Below are 24573 nucleotides of genomic sequence, written 5' to 3' on the forward strand. Positions count from 1 at the left end.
TGTTTGGTGGAGGAGAAGTAAATTGATGTGTTCTTTCAAAAGCCCACTGTGCGCAAGAGGAGTGCTGGGGCTGCAAAACTAATTCTGGGCGAGTCAGTGGTTCAGGGATGGAAGAAGGGTGTAATGCAAGTGAGGAGAACAATTTCAGTTTCACATGTACAGAGCCGTAGATAGATAAATACAACTTAAGTACTGTTAAATCGGCTTCCATGATGTAAACAATAAATGAGTTCTGTAGGTAATTAAAATGCGGGTAAAGTTAGGACTGAGTTACATTCAGCTAAAAAAGTACGTTAAATATGACTATGAACAATTAACAGAGTTACTGCTACAAAAAGTTAATACATTAAGTAATGCAATATACAGAATTCAAAATTGGTCAACAGGGAATAACAATAAATAGAAAAGAACAGAAAAAGCTAACTTAAAATAAAATACATTGAATGCGAGTGCAGGATATACAGGGGTTGTGTTGGTGAAGGGGATGGCAGATGAAAATTACTCCAGTCTGTCTGAGATATTATGAGTGATATTAACGCAATCACATATGCATTTCAGAGTATAGCGATTTTTTTTTGAAATAACGTCAGCCCATGCATCTTCAGCTCATTCATGGATATGTGGATATGGTTTGCTGCTGGCTGTCTAAGGTGATGTTCTGCTGTCTTTTTGCAAATGAACACATAGTGATTCAGATCTCCTGCTATCCTGCATGAGCATTTGTCATTTTCAGCAATGTAAGTAAATCAGGTAGGGCCCATGCCCTGTTAGTAAATGAGTAAAAGGAGGCAAGTTGCATCTTAGAAGTTGACACACTTTTGGAAAAGTCTTTAGACTCTTCTGCCAGTACTCTGTCTCCCGCAGATGTTGCCAACATCTTTTCAATAATTTTCTCTTTTGAGCTCAGCTTTTAAGAACGAGCACGGGAGAAGCACATCAAGTGTGCGAACATAGAAGTCAATCGCTGCTCTTTTGACTGTTGCATCAGCAATTTTGTTACCCAGTATTCCAGTGTGGGGAGATACTTACTGAAGTTTGGCCCTACTGCAGTTTTGTGTGTTTACTAAGAGTTTTTGTATGACCCTGATGACTAGATTTTTATAGCATGTACCTTGGATTGTGTGAAGGGTAGAAGCCAAGTCTATATAAATATTGGAATAATTATTTTCCAGTGCATAGACTAGTGTAGCTTTTAATGTGATTAGTTCATTCTGAAAAACTGAGTTGTACCTGCCTGAGCTTTCTTTCCCAGGTCTTTAAGATCTGGTTTCCATGTGGAATAGAGTATCTGCTACTGGTGTCACATTCTCCTTTGGACCTACCGGTATAGACTGCAGTAGTTTTGAACTATGCCAGTGATTTATAGTTAACCGAAATATTGAATTCGGTCGGGTGACAAGGTAGCTCGGGAATGCTTTGCTCATAGTCAGTATATACGTAAGTCCTATCCCACAAACTTGTTGTCTCTTTGAGTTGGAGCACATGAATTATTGCATTCTTGTGCTGTACTAAGAGATGCAGAGGTGGCAGTCTTAAAATCACATTTAATGCATTAGTAGCCGAGGCTTCGTACCTTCAGGAAATGCTTAGGAGGACTTGTACTTAGTGTAGCAGATTCTCCAGTAGTGACAGTTATGCCCACATGGAGGCCCCATACAGTACAATATGCTCTGCAACTACTGAGTACCATGCCCTAAGCATCCTCGAAGAAACCCCCCTTTTGAAGCTGCTGTTCTGATCATGGAATGAAATAACTTGTGAAGTCGTCCCTTAATCTCCTTTAAATGTGGCATCCAAGTGAGTGTGCCATCAATCATAATCCCAAGGTATCTCAATTTTCTAATTGTTTTAATCCTTTTGCTCTGAAGGTTGATGCGCAGGGTTTTTCGATGGTGCTTACTTGGGCAAATAAGCGTACCTGGAGTTTATGAATTGGTAATAATTAACTTATGGCCATTGGCCCATTCGACTATCTTGTCCATTACTTCTTGCACTCTCTCATATGCATTGCAGCTGTGCTCTTTGATAACCAGCAAAAAGGTCACTGGCATAAGCCAATATTTCTATATAAGGATCTGTTTTCAGCACTGTATCACCTACAAGATTTCATGGTAGTAGACCCAGAGACGTGAGTGCACACTTGCACTTGTTGTGGCTTGTAAGCGTGAATCATCAAGGTAACTATATATTATGCCACTAAGAATTTTGGATCAACCCATGTCCTGTAATCTCTTGAGTACGACAAGCCATCACAACGAATTGAAGGCACCCTACATGTCTACAGAAATAATGAGACTGTGCTAATTATTTTTTCTGTTATTTACTATTATTTTTCGCTGCAGTGCGGGATCTACTGATCTGCCAGGGATAAAACTATATTTCTTTTCACTTATACTTTGTCCAGACAGGATATAGTGTTTTAGTCTTTGAAGGAAAATTCTCTGTCGTCTTTTCCCAAGGCGGGCAGGAGACAAATAGGCTGATGGGATGTTGGTATATTAGGATCTTTGTTTGCTTTAAGGAAGAGCATTACCTCAGCAAGTTTTGTGCCAACTAGGAAATGCCAATTTCACCAGCACACAGTTAATAGCCCTCCAGCAACATTGAATGCATGCTGTTAATGGCTTCTGTGTCACAGAACACAAAAAACATGAGAGCAAGTTTCTAAGGAAGGGTTCAGAAAACTGAAAGATTTAAATATGTGCAGAAGTAGGAGCTTGAGATAATACCCAGATGGTGTTTCACAGATGCTAGAGGAAAATTGCAAGATTTGTTTGCAACAGGTTAGAGAGTTGTAAGAATTCTGATAAGGACAAAGTTGTTCCATGGAGCATCTCGGAACAGGTACCACCAAGGTCCTTTTTGAAAGCTGAGCGGAGGTCAAGGAGGACAGTTGGTCAAATTTCTGTCCAATGTGTGTGTGTGTGTTCTTGTGACATTTTAAGGCTTATTTTAGGGTCCAGTGAAATCATTCAATCAGGCCATTTTTAGATGAATGATATGGGGGAAGTTCAAATGCAGCGAATTTCTAAAAACCTTGCTGAGTGAGGAAATTAAATGTGACTTGTCGCCTTTGGTCCATAGTTATAATTTTTGGGACTCTGAATTTTGTGATCCAGTGTGTGTGAGTGGCTGTTTCAGCCACAATATTCTGCACATGTATCACTTCAGGCTAATGAGAAAAACTATCTATAAAGATGACAAGGTATGTATATCTCTCATATGGAGGTAAGGGTGCAATGATGTCGAGATGAACATGCTTAGATCTGGAAACGGCTGTGAGTGTGTTGATGAATTTTCGACTTCTGACTGTATATGCATGACTGTTCCCTATTCTATATGCCTTTGAACATTCCTGGCCAAACAAATCTTTCTTAAATAAGTGTATGGCTCTAATACCTATATAGGATAAATCATGGGAGTCTCTAAAGATGAAATAGCTTAATTTCTCTGGAATGTATTGGCGAACTTTTCCAGTTCTTACATTGTAGTAAAATTTTAAATTAGAATATATATGCAAAACTTTGAATTGAAGTGGGGTTAGATAACTAGGTATCTCTAAGCCCGTTTCTGAGCCATTGCAGAAAAGTTGGTTGAAGGTGGGTATATCTCATTTATTCAGGATAAAGTGTCAGGCTCAATATTATCGAATCCAGTAACATGTCAGATATCTATACTGAACTATGGCATGCAGTTGAAGTGTCTGAGTTAGAGGGTAAATTGAATTCAGACCTTTTTTAAAAAGCGAAGGTCAAAGGTTTCATGGTCTGTGTATATTCTAAAATGCCTGCCCTGTAGACTATGCTGAAAGTGTTTTAAAGCTGAATAGATTACTAAGAACTCTCTGTCATAGATACTATTTGCTAATTTACTCGGTACTCTCAGTTTATGCAAAAAGAATGCTAGAGGTTACATCATTTAATACATTTAATAAAACACGCATAAGTAATGTTAGAAGCATCAGCTATTAGGGACAGCTGTTAATGAGGAGCATCGGAAGCTAGAGTTGCCGAATTGAAAAGCTCATGTTTATATGTTTTAAATACATGCATTAAAGTACTGTCCCAAGGAACCAGCCACTTTTCATTTTTCTGGAAAGTAATTCATGCAAAGGAGCTTTGGTTTTGGCAGCTTTTGGGATGAAATAATGGTAGAAATGACTGTAATTTCTGGAAGAAAGGCCGCATCAGCGTAAACGGTGCACTCGAGAAAAATGGCGGGGAAAAATTAAAATTACACAGAAACGCTGCATCAGCGTAAATGCCGCATTAGATTAAATAGTGCGTGACATCGTCGTGGGCCGTATAGATGCAAAATCTCAACCTATGTCTTGATATATGACATATCAGTTAAGAAAAATGCATGAAATGAAACCATAACTCAAAAATAATTTGAAGGTAAAAATGGTGAAAATATATTTATGTTCTCGAATATACTTATATTTACCCACTAAAGAAGTCCATATTTGTAATACTCAGACTATATTATAAAAAATGTTGCAACAATGAAATATTAAATTTGGATTACAAAAGGAAATTTTAAATTTTACTTACAAAAGGAATTACAGCAAACTATACATCATATGAAGCCATCAAAATCTGATTCTTCACTATCTGAATTAAAAAGATTTAGTAAATCCTGATCTAAGTCCAAGTCTTCCAGATCGTCACATTCATCCTCTTGGTTTACAGTCTCTTTACCTAAAGATATAATTTCAGCTTCTTTGAACCCTGCTATTATTGACAATGTTTTTACCAATTTCCATGTACTTCCTACCCACTTTGCAACTTCTTCATAAGATGCTTTACGAGATTTACCGCTTTTGGTATACGTATGCAATCGTTCACTCATCCAACACTCCCATCGTTTTTGGACTACAGCTTTGAAGGATTTATTACCTGACAAATCTAATGGTTGTAAGATTTTTGTCAAACCACCAGGAATTATTGGCACGGTCATAGACAATTTTTGACATCTGGTTTTCGCTGGCTCAAGTAAATGAGCACGTATGGAATCTATTATCAATAACCCTTTTGGTTGGAAAAAAGATCCCTTACGACACTGCCAAACTTTTTGTAGCCACTCATGCATGATTGTTTCACACATCCAGCTGTTCTCGTTTGCACAAATAATTACGTCATTAGGAAAATCTCCTTTCGGAATAGTTTTCCGTTTAAAAATGATCATCGGCTTTAGCTTGTCACCGTTTGCGGCACAAGCTAACACACAATGAATGATGTTCTTTCATGCCCCGTCGTAAGCACAGATACAGTTTTTGCACCAGTTTCATCAACAGTTCTGTTTGCAGGAGAGTCGAAAGCTGACGACGTTTCATCCATATTTATTATCTGTGACCGAAGAAGTTTTCTTTTGTCAATAATATCTGTCACATATTTTAGAAAAGATGCCTTTTTATCCTGTCAGTCCATTGGTAATTGTTGCCCCACTGTTGTTCTAGTACGCACAGAAATATTTTTTTTTTTCATAAATCTGCTACACCAGCATGGCCCTCCTTTAAAATCATTTATGTTCATTTGCTTTGGTATAAAGTTTGCTTGTAAGCGAATTTTTACAGTCAAAATTGCCATTCTTTTTTTTCGTTGCTCCTTTATCCAGTTTGCAAGGTCGTCCTCTAGATTCGGTCACCTTACGGTACCACTTCTTTTGGCTCGTTTCTGTTGTGGAATATTTTTGAGTTCTTCTTTTTCAGTTGTCTAACATCGAATACATCTCTTGTCCACTTCAAACTCTCGAGCTGCTGCTCTATTTCCAATTTGTTCAGCACGTGAAATTACATTAAGCTTAAAACCAGCGGTATAGCTTCTGTGCCGTTTAGGTGCAATTTTCAAACATTTTCTGCTCCCTTCTTACTTAAAAAATATCCAACAAGTACTTGTACCCAAACTGATGAGATCTGTATCTGGAAGAATGCCAAGAAAAATCTATTCATGCTGAAGGGGAAATAAGTCAGAGTTCTTTTTGCGAGGCAGGTGGAGTCGTGTCCGCCTTTGAAAAAAAATTGCAGAAAAGGCAGGGGTGGGAGAGGATGGGTCCTGGAAGATTCATCAAATGTCAGAGGAGAGAGACTATTCAAAATGATGAGAATGCTGATTTGAAAGGGGGAAGAATGTTATTGTTCTGAGATCCTGTTTAGGGTGAATAAGGCATGTAGGTCCGTTCCAGGGAAAGAATGACAACATAATAACGTCCGCAAAAAGCAACTGAGTGGTCTTTTGTGTGGGAACAGCACCAGTCTATGTACAATGACAAGGCCATCAAAACTATGCACAATGCAAAGTTATTCAAACTATGTACAATGACCATCATAGGAAATATTTTATTTTTAGTGCACCTAAACATCGCATGGGTAGAAATGCTGCACTCGCTGAAAATTTAAGTTTTAAACACGTAAACGCCATTGCATTTCTTCCGGAAATTACGGTAAGCATTGCCAGAAAGCAACATAACTCTGGAATAGTTTTAGGTTTTGGAAATTTGGCTGTTATTTGAGTTTTTTCAGGGAGCGATGTTGCCCCAGAGAATGTTATAAAGCATCCCAGAAAGGCCACAAAGGAGTTTTACTAGAACGCATTTAGTTGGGTTTAGTTTCAATCCATGTTGTTTGAAACAATCTAAAACTTGCCTAAGATATCTCTCCTGCTCCTCCTTACTTGACAACATGATTGAATATCATTTAAATGGAGTTAAAAAAAATCTGGCTGCCTAATATCTGTTGCTGATGTACATATCTCTGACAAGTCTGCCATGTATTACAAGTGTGAAATGGTGTAGACAGAAATTCAAACAAACCAAATGAGATTGTTACAACAGGTTTTTAATTGCCACTTGGATTAACAGGATGTGGTGATGTACAGATGGAGGACAAAATAATGTGAACACCTGTGAAAAAGTATGACGTATTTTACATCTGCAGTACAGTCGTGCCACCTGCAGCAGAAATCTGCCACCTAGTGAGCGTGAAGAGGAAGGTATCAGTCTCTCAACAGCAGTCACCTGCGTTGCATGCTTCGATCAAACTGTCTGTGAGAAGTTAAAATGTCAGACCTGTCAGAGTTCCAAAGAAGAATGATAGTTGCAGCGCATTCAAGTGGAGCATCAGTTACGCAAACAGCAAACCTTGTGGGGTGTGCAAGGAGTAGGGTATCGACCGTTATGACAGCGTACACGAAAGAGGGCAAGACGACGTCTTCAAAGCACAACAGTGGCCAAAAGTCAAAGCTGGTTGATAGGAATAAACGGGTCTTGAAGTGCATAGTAGCCCGAAAGCACAAGCAATAGTTATCCGAGATAACATCCGAAATGCACAGTCTTCTCCAGGACCCCGTTTCAACTAAAACTGTCAAAAGGGAACTTCATGCTGCTAACATTTATGGCAGAGTGGCAATTCATAAACCCTTGGTGACAGCAGCTAATGCTTTCAAGCGATGCCAATGGTGCAGAGATCACAAAGGCTGGCCCCCACAGCAGTGGCAACAGGTAATATGGTCAGATGAATCGTTGTTCACCCTATTTCAGATGACCGGATGCGTTTATGCCTGGAGAATGCCCAAAGAAGCGTTTCATCCTGACTGCCTCTTGCCGACTATGAAGAATGGGGATGGTGCCATTATGGTATGGGGTGCGATATGTTGGCACGGTCTTGGGCCACTTGTTAATCTGCATGGGAGGATCACATCCAAGCACTATCTAAGCATTCTAGGGGATCATGTCCATCCTTTTGTATGGACTGTATTTCCTGGGGAGCGACCACTTTTTCAAGACGACACCTTTATCCACACTGCTAGGTTTATTCAAGAATGGTTTGAAGAGCATGACGATGCAATTGAACATCTCATTTGGCCCTCCCAGTCTCCGGACTTGAATATTATTGAAAATTTATGGGCATATTTGGAGTCCAAACTTTATTGCCGATTTTCACTTCCATCCGGACTTTCGGAATTAGAGACCGCTCTGCAGGAGGAAGGGCTTAATATTCCTTTAAATATTGTCCATGACCTTTGTACATCTATCCCACATCACATTCAATCTGTACTTCAGTCAAAGGAGTTGTCCAACTCCCTTTTAATAAAGATTTTCCATTATTTCACAGGTGTTCGTATTATTTTGTTCTCCATCTGTATGTGAGCTAAATCTAATGTTGTAAAGTACTATTTTTCCCATAAAATGCTTGCTTATAGTCTTGAATATAGAGAAGGGAATAATAGTCCATAACAGTGTTGTCATTCAAGCAGCAATCACCGCTGTAGGGACATGATGCACCATTTATTTTTTAACTGTACGAAGGGATCTTGCCGAAGCACATTTTGACAGACATATGATAACCTTTGTCAGAAGAAACGTAAATTCCTGGAAAGCATCCATGAAGAGCTCAGATGATAGCCATTGTGGCTTAGAAAATACCGGAAGTTCCTTGGTGAAAGACGGTATGTTTTGGTTGCTCTTTGGCTATATATGTGAAGGATTACTAACTTTTGAATATTCAGTCAAAATTTTATCAAGCTTGGAAGGATCTAAAAGAACACATAAGGTAATTTATTAATTTGCTAAGTGATTTGTGTAATTTGTACTTCCAGCAGTGAATTTTATGGTGGCTGTTCACTGTTTACTGCTACCCAGCAGAATATGAGCAACCTTCTTATGTGAAGAAAGCATCAATTGTACTGTTATTTTTATAGCATTAACTAATACTTTCCTTAGTATTAACTAATACTTTCCTTAAATTTACAAGTCTTATAACTAATACTTTCCTTAAATTTACAAGTCAATGTCTATGATATGTTGACTAACTTTGGCAATTACGAAAGACTAAGTGAACTTTCACTGTATACTTAAGTTAAGAGTCATATGTTAATTATCAAAGGTTTGGAATTTTGTTCTGTTTGCAACATATAAGAACCAATCCCTCATTCACAACAGACTGATTGTGACTAAGGTAAGAACAGAATCCTCCTGTGTCAATCAAAAATTTTAATTTGATTGACACAGGAGGATGCATGGGCCAGGGTCAGCCAGAGTGCAATGGTGGTTGTGACTCTGGCTCAAATTTGAAAACCGAACTTATTTCCGTTGTGCCGGAAAGAGCACGAGGGAGCACATTTTTTAGCATTACAAAGTCAAAATTCATATGATAAAAACATTGATTATTTACCGGCTCTTTATAGCATTTCTTAGAATGACTGCGATTGCATCTTTTATGATGTGTTAATTTGCTGTTTCTTGGGTGGCTGGAATGATGTACAGTCGCAAGCAGTTAATAATTTGCTAAGTGAGTTAGTTGTGTAATTTGTACTTCTGGCGATGAATTTTGTGGTGATTTGTCAGTCTGTCACTCAATGCCCCTACAATGATGTGTGTAGTTGTAGGAAAATTTACAAGCCAGAGAGAATTGAGAAGTGCTTCCCCTACAGTATCGCCTGTGAGATTACTCATGTACGCAAGTAAATGTGATGGACATGAGTTGTCAAGTTCAGTTGTCAATTCAGAAAGTGAAAAATCAACAAAATATGTATTGTCACTTTCTGAATAAGATTCAACAAGATGTTTCTTTTAACTCCTTGAGGACTATCGGGTGGAGAGTGAAGTGTAGCATGGGACCGAACCTTTCGAAATGGAACGTTGCCCCTGGCCATTTTCAGCATTTTCAGCAGTTAAGTCTAATTAAAAAAAATTAAAACCGGCATTTTAATGAAATGACCTCACTTTTTGAAGTTAAGTTTTTAATATACTAATTCTTAACATGTGTTAATATAAAGACTATCACATTAACAGAAATAAATGAAACATGCAAAATACTAAAATTATAACTGCATATATAAAAACAAAATTACAAATATGAAATTTAAAAGAAAATTAAACAGTAATTCTCTGTAAGTAATTAAATTCCAGTTTAAAGATTCTACTATGTGTGGAATGATTTTAAACAAGGATCGACTCACAGGAAAAGCACAGCTTTTTTCTGGTAAATGCCGAGCTAGTAAGACGCATCACGCATCGGAAAAACTGATGTCTTTCCCTTTCTGTAATAATATTGTAATGTTATTTTTTAATTAACCAAGAACTCCTATGTTAAGTTTTAAAATAAATATAAAAAAAGGCAACTGGTCTGAGTTTTTCCATCCTGGAAGTTCAGTGATAGTACACGTGTTATAGTTAGTTAGATGCGTTTTCCCACATTCTCCTAACAGAATTAATGTAGAAGCAAATAACATAAATGAAAACATTGAGCAGGATGCACTTCCCCACATTCTAATAACGAAAAAAGCAACTTAAAGAGTTGTGATTCCCAGATTATTTACACCAATAAATCCTATCAAAATCAAAAGCACAGAACAGAAACTGATACTCATACATGAAGGTGAAAAGCTGATAAGTGAGGAGCATCTTATAATACTATCTATTGTTGTGCTTGTAGTACCATCATATGGATATGTATAAGTCATCTTAGTGCATCTTTTGTCGTATCTCGAGCCTTTACCTATACTAATTCTCTTAAGAATAATGATTTACTGAAATATTTACAAGGTCTTGGGCAGTGCCTATAATGCTTATACATTAAGATGGAACTGATGTATGTTGATATTACACATACTGCATTATTGGACTTTAACAATATTAAAATAACTTACCACTATTTCCAAATGTTTATGTTAAAACTTTATTATTGTATAATAATTATCTTTTTAATATATCAAGATCATGCAACTTGTGAGGTATTTCAACATGTCAAGATTATGCAGTTTATGTTGCTGCACTGCATAAATTTAATTTCAGTGCCATATTTCCGCTCACTTTTTTTTGGTGATTGCAACATTTTATTAATGACTTTGTCCATTTTGTCCAAACTCGAAGAGATAGGTGGCCTTATCATTCTTATGGTGAATATTTCCAGTTTCTCGAAATAAAATTATGAAGCAAAAAATCATTGTCTGGTTAGATTCACAAACTTTTAGGTGTCTTTTAAGTGCTTTAACAAATTTTCTGTAAGAATGCATTGTTAATAATCAATCATAAGAATTCATTCTTTTTAGGAAAACTCATCTCTTTTTCGCCCCAAACAAATGGTTTTTAAAGCTAACAGCATTAACTGGGATTGAAATTTCCAAACAATATACAGATGTCATCATTATCCACTTTGTAATTTCCACAATTTTTTTAAGTTTGATATGCATGACTTATGGATCACCTTATATTTCTGCTGATGTGATATGTTAAACTTCTACAGGTGTCCAGATATACTTAATGTAATTTTTTAATTATTTAAAAAAATGGTACTGTTTTGTTATCAGCACCAGGTCCAGAAACGTATGTATGTATGTATGGATGGATGTGTTCACGTATGCATGTATGCAGGATGTTTTATAGATCATGGGACAGACTTGGAGGGATGGTGGAGCGTACTAAAAACATGCATTTTTTTTATAGGAATGTAGGGTCTAATATGACGGGTTAAGGCAGGAACGCAAAAAAACGACACGAGAGGAAAATGTGTTTATGTACAAAATCAGCACAAAGTTCTTCTTTGTAGCAATACAGTATTCACAATGCTTTATGAGTTCACAATGATTTATGATTCACAATGCTTTATGAATGTATTAATAAATTATGAATCATAAGTAAATTATGAAGATGTATGCTTTATGAGTAATTATCTTTTAGGGGCCTAAACACCATCAGTTGCATATAAGTCAGTCCTTGGGATCATATCGTGCTGGTTCTTTGCCTAATGTTAATCAAATTAGTAACAACAGCATTGACTTACAGGTATGCATTTTACATCATCTTTATATCATTCACTATTCTTTCTTCTAAATATTCTTGTTGATCTTAATATTTAAGTGGGGAAGCATTTATAAAATTATTAAAGTAAATTATGAAGATTTGAAGTTTTCTGTGCATTTCAGTGTTCACTTCAGTTTTTATTTTATGCCCCGTTACTCGCACTGAATTTAATCGATGTTCCTTGTTTGCTTTTATTCATTGTGTGGATATGCATAATACAGGTAGGGTGAAGTTTAGGAATATAATTTCTTACCATGTGTAATTTTTTAATGCACATTTCTTAATTTAGATTTAAGCTTAGTTGGAGCAAGACATACTTGTGTAAGCTTAGTTGAAGCAAGACATATTTGTGTAAGCTTAGTTGGAGGAAGACATATTTGTGTAAGCTTAGTTGGAGCAAGACATATTTGTGTGGTTTTACAAAGTTGTATATACTGTATTTGCGGGTATATAAGACACACCCCTATTTAGAAGGCCACACACAAGGAAAAAAAGGTTCAATAGTCCGTGCGAAAGCGCAGTACCACAATAACTTAAAATGTGGTTTCTTTTAGTTCACACATTTCGTAAAAGCCAAATAAACAATCATTGAATCCAATTACCAAACATATTTTTATTAAGGAAAATTAACAAACGGCAAGCTATTTTGAACATGATATGTAGATTTCAATAATGAATAAATGAATGTACAGCAGGGATGTCAAACTCATAGGTACACTTGGGCCAAACAAACAAGGTTTAACTTTAGGCAGGCCGCAAAAAAAAAAAAAAAAAAAAAAAAAAATCAATATTCATAGAAACGTAGATTTATTTCGAATAATGCAATAATAAACATATATATATATATATATATATATATATATTTATATAGAAAAGAAGAAGAAAAAATGTTTACATCCTGATACTTGACATCTCTTCTCTGCTATTATCTTTCCTATTTTGGGAGAAATTTTGTTTGCAGTGATAACTTTCAATGCTGACCCAAGGTGAGCATCATTAATACGATTTCTAATAGGAGACTTATTACCTTTCATGACTGAAAATAACTGCTCGCACTGATAAGTGCTACCAAACATGAAAATAATTTCATATGCGAATTTTCGAGTATTTTCAAACCTGGCTGGTAAATATTTGTAAAATTCAGGCACGCCCACTTCAATGAATTTTGCTTTCAAATTTGAGTTGCATTGAATCTCAATCACCTCCATTTGCATATGGCTGGGTACTGAGTCAATACTTATTGAGAAAATCAAAGAAAACAAAAAAAAATTTGTCTTCGAGGGAACTAAAATCATTAAACCTCGTTTCAAATTCAGTTGTTAAATTTGCAATTTTTTCTGCATATTTTTGATATGAACAAGTATCATCTAAACTTGATTTGTTCATGCTGCACGTCGGAAAGTGCATTAAATCTTCATTTTTAAGTTGTTTTTCCCAAAGAACTAGTTGACATTTGAATGCTTTAATTATGTCAAACATGTTTGTAATGATATGATCTTTTCCTTGTAACGATAAATTTAAATCGGTTAAGTGTTTGGTTATATCAACCAAGAAAGATAAATCTTGTATCCATATTGGATCGTAAAACAAACTTATGTCTTGATTTTTCGTTTTTAAAAACTGAAATATTTCTTCTTTCAAATCCCAGAATTGTTTGAGAATCTTGGAGCAAGATAACCAACGTAACTCGGTATAGTAGGACAAACCCTAATATTCACTATCTAACTCACTTAAGAAAGCAGTGAATTGACGCTGATTTAAACCTCAAGATCTTTTAAAATTTATAACTTTTTTTATATATGTCAAAACATTCTCCATATTTATTACTTTCGTGCATAGAACTTCTTGATGTATAATAGAATGCATATGATGAATGTTTGAACCGTGAATTTCACTAAGTTTTTTTTCTTAGTAATGCTACGAAGCCCTTGTTTTTCCCGGTCATTGATGGAGCGCCATCTGCAGCTACAGAATTTAATTTTGCCAAAGGTAGATTGTATTTCTGCAGAAGTTCAAAAACACAAGTAAATATATCTTCTCCTGTGGTAGTACCAGGCATCATTGTTAGTTCCAGTAATTCCTCAAAAATGTTAAAATTCTTGTCACAAGAACGAAGAAACACTGCTAATTGAGCTTTGCGACTAATGTCCGTGCTCTCGTCACAGGCAATGGAGAAACTTTCGAAACTAGATGATTTTGATTTGATCTGATCACCTAAATTCGCGGCTAAATCAGTAACTCTTTCCACAACTGTATTTCGAGACAATGAAATTGATTGAAAAGCCTTCACATTTCCAGGACAAACAATTTCTCCAGCTTTCATTAGGCATTCCTTGATGAAATCACCGTCAGTAAAAGGCTTCAAATATTTAGCTATCAACTCGGACAAGACGTAGCTTGCATGTACCGCCGCTTCACTTTCTTGCAATACTTTACTAATCATGGACTGTTGCTTTTTCACTCCTAACTTGAGCTCTTTCAACTTTTCTTCTCTCATTAATCCTTCGTAATTGTTATATTTCGATTTGTGTTGTTCGTAATGATGTTTAATATTATATAACTTTGGTACATTAATAGTATTATTACATATCAAGCAGATTATTTTATCTTTTATTTCACAGCAAAAGTATTCTAATTCCCATTTTACTTGGAATATTCTGTGTTCGTCAGCGATTTTTCGTTTAATTTTACTACCACTTGGTTTTGATATAGACATACTGAATACAAAGGGCTGGAATAAACACGGTTAAAGTTAAAAAGTTAACAAAAATTTATTCTTTCCACAAGAGGTAAATCAAAATGCTGAAATATTTCTTCAAAAATATTCTAACAATATCACAAAATGTCAAACATTTAGCAAAAATCAATTCAAAACAGAGAAACTAATTCTATCTCGCAGCGAAATCGCTACAAATCAATCACAGCATTAAGTAAACAAACAGTTCGCTAGAACTACAGCTACTACTGAGATGAGTTGTTTGTTCTCGGCTTTTATAAGCTTTATAATTAATTCTCGAATATACTGGAAACATCTGTAAATATCTGGATTTTTGTGGATGGCAACAGCAATTACGAGATATTTATTTATTAGGTATTAAATGCACACGCTGTTCTATTTTTAACCTTCCAATGCAGCTGTCTTTTCAAAAATCGTCTGCGTTGCTAAGGCAACATTAAGCAAATCTAATTACAATTCTAAATAAAAGAAACTAACTAAATAAATAACTGTGAAATCCGTAACAATATGAATTAAGTAATAATTAATAATAAAGCAAAGTGCATGCACATGCATGCACCAATATATCGTACAAAACTATGATTTTAAAACTGAGACCATGAGTTCGGCCACATTCGGCTATCGGGGAATGCGTACAAGTTCTGAGTGCACGTGTTCCCCAAAAGCCGAAGGTAGCTGAACGCAAGCTACTCACACGCATTTGTAATTTAAGTAGTGTGTGTGTCAGCTCGCTGTGAGTAATCTAACAACACTGAATAAATTATCGTTAATTACTTAGCAGTAAACATTTCATTTTTTCTTCATCGATATGTTATTTTATTGTTATATATTATTATTTGCCGATATATTGGCCAGGCCGCAAAAATATTTGTTGTGGGCCGCGAGTTTGACATCCTTGATGTACAGCAAGCAATCAAACATAATGCAAAATAAAGCAGAAACAACAAAAAACACAGATTTAAGGAAAATGTTGCCTATCATTAAATTAGACTTTAATCACTTTAAAAACCATAAAAATCCTTTTCGCTATCATCGTCATCGAAAACGAGAATATCGTCATCACTACTGTTTCCGTTATCGCTAGTATCACCTTCTTCGAATAATGCATCGTCTTCTGTTCCATCAAGAGCATTACTGATTCCTCTCTTCTTAAAGGACTTAACAATTACTTCAGCCTTTACAAAAGCCTCCCAAGATCTTTTTACCCACTCGCACACTTGTGAAATAGAGGGCCGCTTCATTCTACCTGAGAGTGTGAGGGCGTGATGTGGCTCTCATCCACCTGTTCCATCGTTCTTGCACTTTTTCCTTAAATGGCTTATTCACTGATACATCTAAAAGCAGCAATTGGCTAGTCAGTCCACCAGGAATGACAGCTATCTGGGTTTTTAATTCTCTCGCTTTATTCTTTATGATTTCAGTTCTGTGGGCGCTAAACTGATCCAAAATCAAAAGAGAGGATTTTCTTAAGAGTCCAAAAGGTCGCCTCGCCCATACGTTCTGTAACCTCAGTTTCATTCCAGCTTCGTCCATCCAGCCTTTCAGATGAACAATTACACCCGTTGGAAGTTTTTTTTTTCTTTTTTTCGGATGACTTTTTCTTTTGAATATGAAAAACTGCAGTAGTTTTGTGCCATCAGCACTACATGTTAGAACTACTGCATATCAGGTTTTTTCATGACCTGTGGTTTTTATGGTTATTGATTTAGACCCTTTAATAATCACAGTCTTGTTGGATGGTACATCAAATGTGAGTGGAATTTCATCCATATTTCCTATTTGACCGAGCTCAAAAGAAGTTTTCTTGCTTATTTATAACAAACCTATGAAATGCTAGTATTTTTTCTTCATAATCTGCTGGCATTTTCTGTGCAATAGTTGTTTTTGTGCGCATTGATAAGCCTTGCCTTTTCATGAACCTCACCAGCCCTCAGACCCTGAAAAGTTCTGATTCCCATGTTTTTCTGCAAATCCTTTGGCCTCATTGATTATCATTTTGGTTGAAACTTTTATCCCAGATTTCCTCTTATCTATCACCCACATTTTTATGGCATTTTCAAGTTCAGGCCAAGATGGAGCTGGGCATCAAAGGTTATGTTTTTGTTTTTTAGCAGTTTTCAGTTGATCTTCCTGCAGTCGCCAAGTACGTATCATTTTTTCGGTAGGTGGTGGACCGAAATGCCTTGTTGCTGCTCTGTTTCCATGCACTTTGGCGTAGTTTAACACTCCTAGTTTATACTGAATTGCATAGCTTAATCTCTTGTTTCCTGTAGTCATATTTTCCAATGTATATTTTTTAAACAAATAGTTTTAAGCACCGATACCAACGCATTTATACAGAGTAGCACTGATACCAACACATGTGTCGGCTGAGTCAAAGAAAGTCTATGTAAAGAAGGAAAGGCTCCATAAGCGTAATGTGACTGTCAAACCTGTTCGAACTTCGACATCTGCTTCGAGCTGTGGTGCTTTTTGGGGACAGGTATTTCACGCATGCACAAAATAATTATGGCAGATGTAGAAAACGTTATGTGTGTCTAGACCTTTATCTGGGCTAAAAATAGCATTCAGTATTGAAAGTTAACCTGTGTCCTTCACGAATAAGACGCAGGTAACTTTTTTGAGACCAAATTTAGGGAAAAAAGTGCGTCTTATATGCTGTCAAATACGGTATTTCAAGAGTTGCTTCAGTGTGCATATATTTTCATTCTCTATTCACTTGTAGCAGAAAGCTAGCATTACTGTAATCAGATGATTTTAATGTATTGGAAAAATTTCAGACTTTTATAATTGCCAGTGGGATTTATGCAGGTGATATTTTAGGGGGAAAGCAATGAAGACAAAGCAAAATTGGAGACAAGATTGGCAGCTGAAATAGACTATAGAGTGAGGAAGATAACATAAACAATAACAATGATAGTTGATATTGGAAATTATTTTGGTAAAAGGAATAAGCAGCCACATCTAAAGAAAATTATTTCAGTAAAAGCTGCAAGTTCTACAGTTGACGCAAGGCTAAAGAGAATATTAGAATCATAGGAACTTATTATCCTCATATTATTATTATTTTTTGTTATTAAGCATTGTTATAGTAACCAACCTTCCACATTTGAGTGTATATATAGTATTTTTATTCACTGCTATGTAAAACTTCAGAACATGTTAATAATTTTATGAAAACCCATCTCTCTCTCTCTTTTTTTTTTGTAACCACATGGGAAAAAGCAACTTTTTCATTGTAAAAATAAATACAATGGTTGGCTAAACCAAACTTATAAAAAATTACCATTTTACTTCATTTGTGCTTTCATGGTGTTAGTGATCCAGTTAGCAGTTGAAAGAAATGTGGTTGGAATCTTGGCAAGGGCTCAGTTTTTTTTTTTTTTTTTTTTTTTTTTTCTTTTATGGTATGTCTCTGAAAAAAGTCTCTATAGTGACACGTGAGTTAAAATATGGTAGATGATAAATTATCCCCATCTGGATTTGGTCAACTGGATGTCGTGTCTCTTCCCAGTTTGTTATCTAAGTGGGGAAGCATATGAGAAATAATCATATTTCCTTGTACGTACTTTTATAATAGGAATGGTTAAGGATGTCCAGCAAGCAGTTAGAAGATCTGCAGTTTGAATTTCAACAAGGACACAGCTAAATTCTCATATTTTCTAACTCGGAAAAAAATTTCTCTAAAACTTAAAAATACTAAGAAAGCTGAAGCCAATAATTTGCTTTTACTTTCATGCAAATTTTAATATTTAATATTCTAAAAACTAACACAGCATATTTGGACATTTAGTAAGTAGTATTTTATTCATTTCGCCTCAAAACTTCTGGTCAGTTTTGTTTACTAGTTTATGATCATCAAATAGAATTTTTTCCCTCCATTAATCTTCAGTTGTTAATTTACTAAAAAGAAGTATGATGTTCATTTTTGCATAGGGAATGTATTTGTATCCCTCATCATTATCATCATGAGTATTTTAAGTGTTAATTAAAATGATAATAATAATACACATTGAAAACTCTTTTTACTGTTTTCAGTAAGTGCATTTTATATCCTAACAAAATAAAAAAAACATTGCCATTTGAGTGAAATGTGTTTTGCAAACCTTGTGTGCAGACAGTTCAGTGAGATTAAGTCACAGCTATATCTTGAATAATTACATTTTTCCTGTATTAAATAAATGCACAGGTCCCTATTTCACATTAATTTACAACAAAAAGATATAGCAATTTTTTCTGTATTATTTGGTTTTGCCATGTTGAATGGCTCATTTTAAATGAATAATTTTATTTTGTATCTTGAATTTCTAGAAGAGTAATTTATAAAGTAGTAAGCTTATTGCAGCTGTTGATTTTAAAATTGTTTCAGATGTTGCACTGAAATCTGCATATCTGTATCAGGCTGCAGTTTCTTTTCATTTTTTTTTTTTTTTTTTTTTTTTTTTTTAAATTTGGTGTTGTGCATTTAACTATGGCAAAGCACACTAGGGCTATCTGCCTAAGGGGAGGGATGCCTTTGTGGAGGACTTTCTAAGAGAAACTGGCTCGTATACATGTTACACATGAGGAAAACTACGAAAACACCCATGCAGCCAGCCCGTTCGTGGGATTCGAACCTCTCTCTCTCTTTTTTTTTTTTTCTTTTTAATTTTATTTGGCTTTGTACATGGCTTCATATGAGAAACTTTCATTTAAAATCCAGCTAGGTGTAAAGTTTTTTAAAATTAGTATTATTAATTATTTTAGTCTTATTTTACTTTTTTCCCTTTTAATTTAATCTTATTTTATGAAAAAAAAAATCATAGTACATTTAGATACATACATTCAAAGGTGTATATAATACATTATCTACGAAAAATCGCCATGACAATTTATAGAAATGGTGAAAAATATGTGGTTTGTGGTTTTAGTGGTTTTCACAACTTGTATATGCTGTCATAAATGATCATGAAAATAAACATTTTGTAAGAAACCAAAAATTTTCTCAGGAAAGCCAAAATCTCTGTGGTAAATATTTAGGTTATTAAAACCAGTGGATGCTGTTGAGCAAAATGCAGATTAGACATAACACATGTATGCTCAATCAGATGCATATTAGCACATTGTGTAAATTGGCTGTTGTCAGTGAATATTTGAAAATATATGTCAAAACATTACGGTTCTACAAGTGCAGATAATTAGGAAGTACAAAATATTTTTTAGGAAGCAGAATATGACCCAGTATAAAAATTTAATTAAAAAAAGCAATTTTTAATTTATTTTATTTTAACTTGTATTTTTCTGAAATTTTTCTTTAACTACTCATAAGTGATATTTATCATAAAATTAATACAAAAAATTAAAATGCATTTGTTGAGCACATTCAATGCATAATAAATTACCAAAATTAAAAGTTTTGTTTATTATATATGTTTGGTAATCATGTAGCATGTGATCTTCCGTTTTTAATTAGTTATTTCTTAGATGGTGGCACTAAAATTGGTTTACTATTTTTTTTCCTGCTATTTTATTCCACATTTGAATTTAAAAATAGTATTTTAGTGACACTGTCTAAGAATAAATAAATAACTAAAAGCCTTAGATGCTACATGAGTACCACTTATTTATTATAAAAATGGTGTTATAAAAATTATAATCCATTATAAATTATAATTGAAATCCATTATGAAAATAAAAAAAATAAAATGGAGGAAAATGAGGGTCAATGTGATATTCTGTTGATACATGCAAGAGATTTTTATGAATTTAATGTTGTGCACTTTTCCTTGAAGTTCTAAAGAAATTCTAAAAATAGTTCAAACTATTGGTTAATCACCATCTCTTTAATGTTACATAATGCTATTTATATTTTGAGCATTTTATGTTTGATATCATGTATCAATTATTAATAAATATGTGGGAAAGTTTAATGAATTAAGTAATAGCAAAGTAATTTTTTTAACTTTGTTTTCTTATTGCATCTTTTTTGTCTGGTCTGTTTTTTTAAAGCATTTGTTGTAATTGCATATTTAAAATTATGTAACACAAAAAAGATTAGTAATAATGGGAGTAAAATACTGCAGTACTGTGAGCTAGATTCAAACTGCAAACTTTTTGTCTGAAATACTACATGTTACCAACCGTAGTATCAGATTTTGCTTCAGAGGAATTTAAGTAGTAATATACATTTTAATTATACTGTTAAGATAAATTTCCTTATTTATTTCTGAATTGCATGCGTTAGGCATTTACAAAGAAATTTGCTTTAAAGCTACTAAAAATTATGGCAAATTTGAGGGAAATTAGGAGCTCAAGATTATATGTTTTGCCTGTAAAAAAAAAATTGAAATTTATTATGACTTATTTGACTTGCCTGACAGAAATATCAAATCAAGCTGGCAAATTTTATTATGGCCAAAAAGGCAGGGGTTGTTCCTGTCATTGTCTTAGGCCAGGGATGGACGAACTTTTCTGGTCGCGGGCAAAAAATTGAAAAAAAAAAATTGGGGGGCCAAGATAAATTTTTATAAAATTTTAATTACAATATACACGTATTATAATTTAAATATGTTAATGAGATGAATGAAATTGCAATTTCATTTTTAAAAGTTCCTTGTATTGAGGTTCGAAGTGAGATAGTATACTGATTCTAAGGAACAAGGCTAAATGGTCAGTTTACTTCTGAAATAATTCTTTCTAAGATTCATAGTTGAAAACACTTGTTCACATATATAAGATGAAGCAAACACAGCACTGATTTTCTGGGTGCGAGATATTAAATTTGGGAAACTTATTTTCGATAATGATTTGTAAAACTCTTAACTTTGAAATATTTAGAAACAACTGCTTGAGGTGATTGTGAGATTTCAACTCAATTAATTCAAGCTTGAAATCTGACCTCACTGCTTTACAATTTATGTTGAAAGGCATAAACAATATTTTTTTACAATTTTTCTGTTGTACAAGGCATTTATAATTGCCAGTCATTTTACCATTAAAGGCATAAAGACATAAATTTACAAAGTGGAAAGAATATGTAAATTTATATTTTATGTTTTTAATGGTAAAATTATTTCAATGACAAATGAAGGTAAATTAATTAAGATACACAATGTGTGTATAGAAATAAATAAATAAATGCTTTGTTGCATTCATACAGGTTAGTAATAAGTTGAATGCACACCAATCCAATGATAGCTTGATGAAATCTATTTTATCAAAAGAAACACTGTACACTTCTGGAACTTTTCACAAAAATACTCATACAGCACTTCTCAGTATCATTGAGTACAATCAGGAGTTACACTTCAACACATCTACAAGGTAAAGCTCACACAGAGATCGCTCAATATTCCGTATTCAGTGCTGAACTAAACAACTAATAAACTGATGCTCTCCCCAATCTTATGTAGTTTTTATGCAGTTACAGTTACACATAAGAATTTATTACAGTTATTCAATTACAATACCAATTGCAATGATACAGAGACTGGGCCAGTCGCCAAAACCATAGCTAATTTGATGATATCTCGCTAATTTAGTGAGATAAGCCATTTACTCCATGTTAAATACACTTGTTCATTTAATATTATTTTTGCAGCAGAGTTTCACCTCTTTCAAGTATTTTATGTTTTATTATAAAAAAAAATAAAATTAAAAAAAAAAATACAGTTTCATATGTAATTTTATGAAAACATTGCCTCCTCCCCAAGGACTGTGCATTCTGACTAGTACAGTGCCTAGTCAGAAAGCCGTACTTATGACTAAGGCAAACCAATCCATTACTAAAACAGTAATTTCAGTAAAAAGCATACAACAAGTCAAGCATTAAATCAATAAATTAAATGCATGAACTTAACACATATGTGTACAGATAGGAGTCTTAGTATACTATTTACATTATATGCACTATGGGGACTACGTACTGTGGCCATAGTAAGGGGTTAGACTATCATAATGAACAGCTTTAGGCTTAGAATTTGATGACTTACAAATCTGATGTGACATTGTTCAGCCTGTTTAGGACTGTTAAAGGAGCATCCCAGGGTGACTGTGTAGTTTAGGAGAGTGGTCTTTCCATCGAATCAGGTTCCATAACCACACTTTGTCACCTTTGTTGAATCAATATCATGTAACTCTTGTGTTATGTTGTGTCTTCATCTTCTCCATTGCAATGTTGACTCATTCTTGTGCAAATTATGCATCACTTGAAACTGTGCCTGGCGATCTTTAATGTACTCCTTAGGCAATGAAGGCACATGCAGAGGGCAACTAAACAAGAGATGACAAGGCAGATAAAGGTTACGATCGAAGAGATACTAGAATGGGTAGTCTCGTGGACAGCACTGCAGTAGGTCAGTGAAAACAAAGGTAATTTTTGGTCCCGTTCCTGTTGGTGTCTGGAAACCATCAGCAAGTTGTTAAGGATGATTCGATTAAACCTGCCTACCATGCCATTCAATTGTGGATGTAAAGGTGACAATTTTGCTTTGTCTGTGCCGAGTAGTTTACAGAGTTCTTTCATTGCAGCCGAGATAAAATACTTCCTTGATTGGATTGTAACTGAAGAGACCCTCCAAATCTGGAAATTTAATGCAGTATCAATACCTCTGCTCCCGTGACAACCTCTTAATCAGGAATAGGTTATGCTTCAGTCCGTTTTGTGAAATAATTAATGACAATATTTATGTGTTTGTCATGATAGAGGTTGCAGAGTATCGAAGGCGGGGCATTCAAAAGGCACTTCTACATTGTAACGGTGAGGGAGGCCCTCAGCAGTGTTTCGACTGACCCATGCAGGCATCGCAAGGTTTGTGTCACATTTGTCCTCACATTACTCCACTAGAAGCATTCTTGATCTGTATACAAAGTCATCATTATCCAAAGTGGTCTCTTGTTGCTGTGTAATTCTTTAAGGACATCAGGTAGGTATCTTGGAAGTATCAACTGTTTCGGACTTTTAATACAAGATGCCATTTCAAATATGCAGTGAGGCCTAAAGAGCCCAATATTGTTTTGTTATAAGGACTATAGATCGAAAAGTCCTGCCAGGTAGGTTTCCTATTTAGAGACTGCATTAAATCAGTTATGCGTTTAATTGTCATTACAGATTTGACATGAAAGATGTTCACCAAATTGAACACATTCATATTCCCCCCCCCCATAGTTTAAAATAGTAATGTGTCTTTTTGGCTTTTGGTGCACTCATATTAATTTATGGGCTCAGATTTTTTATTTTCTCAAATTTATGCCAAAGTACTTAGTTAGCTAAAAGAAATAAATTTAATTTAAATGCAGTTAATTTAAATGCATAATGCATAATCAATACAGAATATATATTCATGCTATGCATAGTTCATTTCTACGAAGTCTGTGTATTAAAACTTTAAGAGTTAACATATCATCAATCTCCACTTTTGTTTATATTTAAAAAATGTTATACACCCACAATACTGCATTCCTGCTTTTACATTTTTTGCAGTCTACCAGGTATGAGCCTAAATAAAAAGCCGAGTAATACTGATTAGGCTGCGGTAGGCATAATTAAAATGCCACAAAAGACATTGCGTATAATTTCACTTTTAAAATTGATCAGCAGAAGGTGGGAGAAAGAAAGAATTAAGAAAATTATCAAACAATAAAAATAAAAAGAGCATGTAGCATAATAAAAAACATCGATAGTTTTTGAAAAAAATATATTCATGTCTATATAATGTATAATATAAAAAATAGTATTTCAGCAACAAATATAGGTAAATAACAGAGGAATAAAATCTATATTAAACCTACTATTTTCTTATAATAACAGTAACAGTCACACAGCTTACCTGGCTTATATCTCAATGCCAGCTAATGACACATCATGCACCAGATCTCTGATACAATATGTTTAGTGCATGTTTTATGCATGTACTCACTGCATAATAATAGAATTTCATTACACTTCATGTTATCAATTTTTGCAACACTTCACAATACAAATACACTGGGTGTTTTTGATTTGGGCATGGAAATAACTGACTATCGAATGCAGGAACTGACAATCACCAGGTTGATTT

The 24573-nt window shown here is 34.5% G+C and overlaps 1 protein-coding gene across 6 annotated transcripts in view; it reads left to right on the forward strand.

Annotated features, from left to right (window-relative positions):
• Window positions 1-24573, forward strand: part of LOC118184702 (CREB-regulated transcription coactivator 3-like) — a 203733-nt gene that overhangs the window by 14830 nt on the left and 164330 nt on the right. For all 6 annotated transcript variants that reach the window (XM_085810658.1, XM_085810660.1, XM_085810662.1 and 3 more), the window contains exon 2: window positions 11677-11781. In XM_085810658.1, coding sequence (XP_085666784.1) covers window positions 11677-11781 — 105 coding nt within the window. The remainder of the gene's footprint in view (window positions 1-11676; window positions 11782-24573) is intronic.

The sequence above is a fragment of the Stegodyphus dumicola genome, chromosome 2, assembly GCF_044657685.1.
Source record: "Stegodyphus dumicola isolate Sdum_Otavi_A_Nest chromosome 2, ASM4465768v1".
In the NCBI taxonomy this organism is placed as follows: Eukaryota; Metazoa; Arthropoda; class Arachnida; order Araneae; family Eresidae; genus Stegodyphus; species Stegodyphus dumicola.